General features: G+C 43.3%; 1 gene segment (V, D, J or C); it reads left to right on the top strand.

The window, feature by feature from the left end:
- The window catches only part of LOC114072866, a gene marked incomplete at its 5' end in the record, with an annotated part of 22,964 nt that overhangs the window by 8,915 nt on the left and 7,289 nt on the right, over positions 1–6,760 (top strand). The window contains 2 exon segments of the C gene segment in view: positions 207–542; positions 6,244–6,368. Of these exon segments, the coding sequence occupies positions 207–542; positions 6,244–6,368 (461 nt within the window).

The raw sequence follows: 6,760 nt of genomic DNA, 5'->3' as shown, positions 1-6,760 counted from the left end.
TTTAATTAATTTAATATTTATTTTTAATTTTATTCATTTATTTTATTTTAATTACTTTTATATTTATTTTAATTTTATTTATTTATTTTATTGTAATTATTTTAACATTTATTTTAATTTTATTTATTTTATTTTAATTACTTTAATATTGATTTTAATATTTATTTTAATTTTTTTTTCCAATTTTTTTACCCCGTAATCGACAGTTCCCGACGCCAGCCCCCCGACCCTGTACCTGCTGCCCCCTCCCCCCGACCAGCTCCGGTTGCAGCGCTCGGCCACCCTCACCTGCCTCGCCCTCTCCTTCAACCCCCCCGACCTGCTGCTGCGCTGGCTCCGCGACGGCGAGCCCCTCCCCCCCGGCGCCGCCCTCACCTTCCCGCCCCGCCCCGAGCCCCGCCCGGGCCGCGCCGCCTTCAGCCTCCTCAGCGCCCTCACCGTGCCCGCCCACGACTGGCACCGCGGCGTCGCCTTCACCTGCCTGGTGGGCCACGAGCGCCTCCCGCTGCGCCTGGCCCAGCGCACCCTGGACCGCAGCTCCGGTAACGCCGCCGCCCCCCTCAACGTCTCCATCGTGCTCGCCGACGCCGCCGGCGCCTGCTATTAAAAAGATTCCTTTTTTACTTGGTTTCTGCCCAAAATTGCACTTTTTTTCGAAAAATAAACTGTTTGCGAAAAAATCCCGAATTTTTTATGACCGTTTGACCCGTTTTACCCCCAAAATTATCGTGTTTCTACCCCAAAACAGCCATTTTTTCCATTCCGAAAAACGACCGTTTTTTGCCCCCCAAATGATCAGTTTCGATCCCAAAATGACAATTTTTTGTTCCCCAAAATCACCATTTTTTGTCCCCCCCAAATGACCGTTTTTCGCCTCCAAAACGATCAGTTTCTCACCCCAAAATGACCATTTTTGTTTCCCCAAAACGACTCTTTTTCACCCCAAAATGATCGTCTTTCTACCCCAAAATCGTTGTTTTTCGTTCCCCCAAAACGACCATTTTTCATCCCCAAAATGACTATTTTTCACCCCCAAAATCGCCATTTTTTCTTTTCCCAAAACGACTGTTTTTCGTCCCCAAAATGACCATTTTTCACCCCCAAAATCGCCATTTTTTGTTTCCCCAAATGACCATTTTTCGCCCCCAAAACGATCAGTTTCGACCCCAAAACGACCCTTTTTTCATCCCCTAAATCGCCATTTTGCCTTCCCAAAACCGACCATTTTTCGCCCCCAAAACGATCAGTTTCGACCCCAAAACGACCATTTTTCACCCCCAAAATCGACCATTTTTTACCCCTAAAACGACCATTTTTCGCCCCCAAAAATCGCCACTTTTCACTCCCCAAATGACCAATTTTTTCGCTCCCCAAACCCCCCATTTTTCACCCCAAAAGGGCCGTTTTTCACCCGCCTGGTGGGCCCCGAGCGCCTCCCGCTGCGCCTGGCCCAGCGCACCCTGGACCGCAGCTCCGGTAACGCCGCCGCCCCCCTCAACGTCTCCATCGTGCTCGCCGACGCCGCCGGCGCCTGCTATTAAAGAATTCCTGATTTTTTTACCCAAAATTGCACTTTTTGGAAAAATAAACTGTTTGCGAAAAAATCCCGATTTTTTTTATGGCCATTTAACCTATTTCACCCCCAAAATTATCATCTTTCTACCCCAAAATTACCATTTTTTGTTTTCCCCAAAATGACCCTTTTTCGTCCCCAAAACGACCCTTTTTTGTTCCCCAAAATCGCCATTTTTCGTCTCCCCGAAATGACCATTTTTCGCTCCCAAAATGATCAGTTTCGACCCCAAAATGACCATTTTTCACCCCCAAAATCACCATTTTTCGTCCTCCCCAAAATGACCATTTTTCGACCACAAAACCATCAGTTTCAACCCCAAAACGACCCTTTTTTCATCCCCTAAAATCGCCATTTTTTTATCCCAAAACCGACCATTTTTCGCCCCCAAAACGATCAGTTTCAACCCCAAAACGACCATTTTTCGTCCCCAAAATCGCCGTTTTTTTACCCCTAAATTGACCATTTTTCGCCCCCTAAAACGACCACTTTTCACTCCCAAAACGACCAATTTTTTCACCCCCAAAATCATCATTTTTCACCCCAAAAGGGGCGTTTTTCACCCGCCTGGTGGGCCCCGAGCGCCTCCCGCTGCGCCTGGCCCAGCGCACCCTGGACCGCAGCTCCGGTAACGCCGCCGCCCCCCTCAACGTCTCCATCGTGCTCGCCGACGCCGCCGGGGCATGTTATTAACAAAAAACCCGGTTTTCTGCCCAAAATTGCACTTTTCGAACCCCCCAAAAAAATAAACTGTTTTCGCAAAAAAATCCCGATTTTTTTATGGCCGTTTGACCCGTTTTACCCCCAAAATCGCCTTTTTTCTACCCCAAAATCACCATTTTTTGTTTTCCCCAAAATGACCCTTTTTCGTCCCCAAAACGACCCTTTTTCGTTCCCCAAAATCGCCATTTTTCGTCCCCTCGAAATGACCGTTTTTCACCTCCAAAATGATCAGTTTCGACCCCAAAATGACCATTTTTCGTCCCCAAAATGACCTTTTTCGTTTCCCCAAAACAGCCATTTTCGTCCCCAAAATCGACCATTTTTCGACCCCAAAATCGCCATTTTTCGTTCCTCAAAATGACCATTTTTCGACCCCAAAATGACCATTTTTCATGCCCCAAATGACCCTTTTTCGTCCCCAAAATGATCAGTTTCGACCCCCAAAATGACCATTTTTCGCTCCCAAAATGATCAGTTTCTGACCCCAAAATGACCGTTTTTCATCCCCAAAATGACCATTTTTCACCCCCAAAAATCGCCATTTTTTTATCCCAAACCGACCATTTTTCGTCCCCAAAACGACCATTTTTCACCCCCAAAAATCGCCATTTTTTTTGCTCCCAAACCGATCATTTTTCACCCCAAAACGAGCATTTTTCACCCCCCAAAATCACCATTTTTTACCCCTAAAATGACCACTTTTTACCCCAAATACATCCACTTTTCACTCCCAAAATTACCAATTTTTCACCCCCCAAAAATCGCCATTTTTTATCCCTAAAACCACCACTTTTCACCCCAAAAATTCCCCCCAAATCGTCATATTTTGTGTCCCAAAATGATCACTTTTAGCCCCAAAAATGACCACTTTTTGCTCCCAAAACCGACCGTTTTTCACCCCAAAATGACCATTTTTTTTAATCCCTAAAATGACCGTTTTTCACCCCAAAAATGACCATTTTTTAATACCAAAACCAACCATTTTTCCTTCCCAAAATGCCCATTTTTCTCCTCCAAAATAATCAATTTTCACTCCCAAAAATGACCTTTTTTTGTCTCTAAAACGACCATTTTTCGCCCCCAAAATGACCATTTTTCGCCCCCAAAATGACCATTTTTCACCCCAAAAAATGACCATTTTTCACCCAAAAAACCCCCATTTTTCACTCCCAAAATGACCATTTTTTCCCTAAAAAATCCCATTTTTTTCTTTCCCAAAATGACATTTTTTCACCCCAAAATGACCATTTTTCACCCCAAAAAATGACCATTTTTCCCCCAAAAAAACCCCCATTTTTCACTCCCAAAATGACCATTTTTTTCCCCAAAAAACCCCCATTTTTCACTCCCAAAATGACAATTTTTCACTCCCAAAACGACCATTTTTCCCCCCAAAATAACCAATTTTTTCACCCCCAAAACGACCCGTTTTTCCCCCAAAAACCACCTCATTTCCTCCTCTAAAACTGTCATTTTTTACCCTAAAAATGATCATTTTTTACCCCCCTTTTCTCATCCAAAAATGACATTTTTTTTCACCCCCAAAATCCCCTTTTTTCACCCCAAAAATTCCCTTTCCTTTCCCCCCAAAATTCCCTTTTTTCCCCCAAAAAATTGGGTTAAAAACCACCAATAAAAGGAATTTTCCGGAAAAAGCGGCTCTTGGGCCTCCTGGGGAGGGGGGGGAGGGGGGAGGGGCGGGAATTTTGGGGTAAAATCCGGGAATTTGGGGATTTGCGTCGTCCTCTCCGATTCCCCCCCCAAAAAAATGACCCAAAATCCCTCATTTTAACCCCAAAATTCCCTTTGACAAAATTGGGACCAAAAATTCTCACTTTTCACCCCAAAATTTCCCCAAATTGTCCAATTTCTCCCGTTTTGACCTAAAATTCCCAGAAATTTCCCTTTTTCACCCCAAAATTCCCCAAAATTTCCCTTTTTCACCCCAAAATTCCCCAAAATTTCCCTTTTTCACCCCAAAATTCCCCTCAAATTTCCCTCCATTTTTCCCCCCAAAATGAGAATAATTTACCCAAATTTTCTGATTTTCCCCCCAAAATTTGACCCAAATTCCTCCATTTTGGACCCAAAATTCCCCCCAAATTGCCCAAAATTTCCCTTTTTCCCCCCAAATTCCACCCAATTCCATTTTGGCCCCAAAATTGCCCAATTTGGCCCCAAATTTCACCCAAATTTTCCCATTTTCCCCCAAATTCCTCCATTTCGGACCCGAAATTCCCCCAAATTGCCCAAATTTCCCCCCAAATTGACAAAATTCACCCAAATTTACCCAAATTTCTCCCATTTTACCCCAAATTTCCCCCTTTTTGCCCCAAATTTGCCCCAAATTCTCCATTTTTCATTTTGGGTCCAAAAAAGCCAATTTTGGGCAAAAAGGGGGGGGGATTCCACCACCAGGGGGCGCCAAAGGGTCGAGAAATGCGGATTTTGGGTAAAAAATGTGAATTTTGGGGTGAAAAGACCAAATTTTGGGGTAAAAATCCCGAATTTGGGGGCAAAAAACGAGGAATTTGGGGTTAAAAAAGGTGAATTTTGGGGTAAAAATTCCCAATTTTGGGTCAAAACTTGGGGATTTGGGAAAGAAATTGTGGATTTGGGGGCAAAAAAATCCGAATTTTGGGTCCTAAAAATCCCAATTTTGGGGCCAAAAATGTGAATTTTTTTTTTGGTCCGAAAATGGGAATTTTTGCCCCAAACCCCCAAAATTTTTGGGTGCTGAAAGCTGAATTTTTGGGTCCTAAACCCTTCAAATTTCAGGTCTAAAAACCCTCAAATTTCAGACCCAAAAACCCTCAAATTTGGGCCCAAAAACCCTCAAATTTTGAGTCCAAAAATCGGGATTTTTACATCCAAAAATCTGATTTTTTCGCTCCCAAAATTCCAATTTTTGCCCCTCAAACTCCCAAATTTTTGGTCCTAAAACCCCTCAAATTCAGGTCTAAAAACCCTCAAATTTTGGGTCCAAAAATCCTCAAATTTTGGGCCCAAAAATCCTCAAATTTTGGGTCCAAAAATGTGATTTTCACATCCAAAAATCCCATTTTTTGGCTCCCAAAATCCCAATTTTCGCCCCTCAAACTCCCAAATTTTTGGTCCTAAAACCCCCCAAATTCGGGTCTAAAAACCCTCAAATTTCAGACCCAAAAACCCTCAAATTTTGGGCCCAAAAACCCTCAAATTTTGGGTCCAAAAATGCGATTTTTACATCCAAAAATCCGATTTTTTGGGCTCCCAAAATGCGAATTTTCGACCCTCAAACTCCCAAATTTTTGGTCCTAAAACCCCCCAAATTCGGGTCTAAAAACCCTCAAATTTCAGACCCAAAAACCCTCAAATTTGGGCCCAAAAACCCTCAAATTTTGGGTCCAAAAATGTGATTTTTACATCCAAAAATCCGATTTTTTGGGTCTTAAAATCCCAATTTTCGCCCCTAAAACTCCCAAATTTTTGGTCCTAAAACCCCCCAAATTTGGGTCTAAAACCCCTCAAATTTCAGACCCAAAAACCCTCAAATTTTGGGCCCAAAAACCCTCAAATTTGAGCCCAAAAATCCTCAAATTTGGGCCCAAAAATGTGATTTTCACATCCAAAAATCCGATTTTTTGGGTCTAAAAATCTCAATTTTTGACACTCAAACCCCCAAATTTTTGGTCCTAAAACCCCCTAAATTCGGGTCTAAAAACCCTCAAATTTCAGACCCAAAACCCTCAAATTTGGGCCCAAAAAATCAAATTTTGGGCCCAAAAATCCGATTTTTTTCACTCCGAAAATTCAAATTTTCGCCCCTAAAACCCCCATTTTCCCCCCTAAAACCCCCAAATTTCCCCCCCCCCCCCAATTTCGGGTCGCAGAATCCGAATTTCGGGTCGAAACCTTCCGATTTTGGCTCCTAAAGCCCGAAATTGGTGATTTTTTTCTCCCCCCAGTGGCGTCGGGCGGGGCGTGGTGGGACGAGAGCGAAGACCTGCAGGACCTCTGGGCCACGGCCTCCACCTTCATCGTCCTCTTCATCCTCAGCCTCTTCTACGGCGCCACCGTCACCCTCATCAAGGTGAAAAACCCCCAAAATCCCCCTTTTTCACCCCAAAAAAATCCCCTTCAAAAAAAACCCCAAAAATCCCTTTTTTTTGGGAAAAAATATCATTTTTTTGCCCCAAAATGCCCTTTTTTTGCCCAATTTTGGAGGTGAAAACTCTCTCAAAAATCACGATTTTCCCTCCTTTTTTTTCCCCCACCAACCGGTTTTGCCCAAAATTCGGGTTTTTTCCCCCAAAATCGATTTTCCTCCAAAAAATCACAATTTTCCCCCAATTTTCCTGATTATTTTTTCCCTCCAAAACTCGTCATTTCCTCCCAATTTCCTCCCCAAAAATCCTCATTTTCCCTCCTTTTTCCCCCCCCCAACCGTTTTTGCCCAAAATCCGGGTTTTTTCCCCCAAAAAT

This window comes from Empidonax traillii, unplaced genomic scaffold, assembly GCF_003031625.1.
Source record: "Empidonax traillii isolate 1590-97213 ecotype Southwest subspecies unplaced genomic scaffold, ASM303162v1 scaffold4210:size45844, whole genome shotgun sequence".
NCBI classification, from domain to species: Eukaryota; Metazoa; Chordata; class Aves; order Passeriformes; family Tyrannidae; genus Empidonax; species Empidonax traillii.
This window is presented reverse-complemented; position numbering and strand designations above follow the sequence as displayed.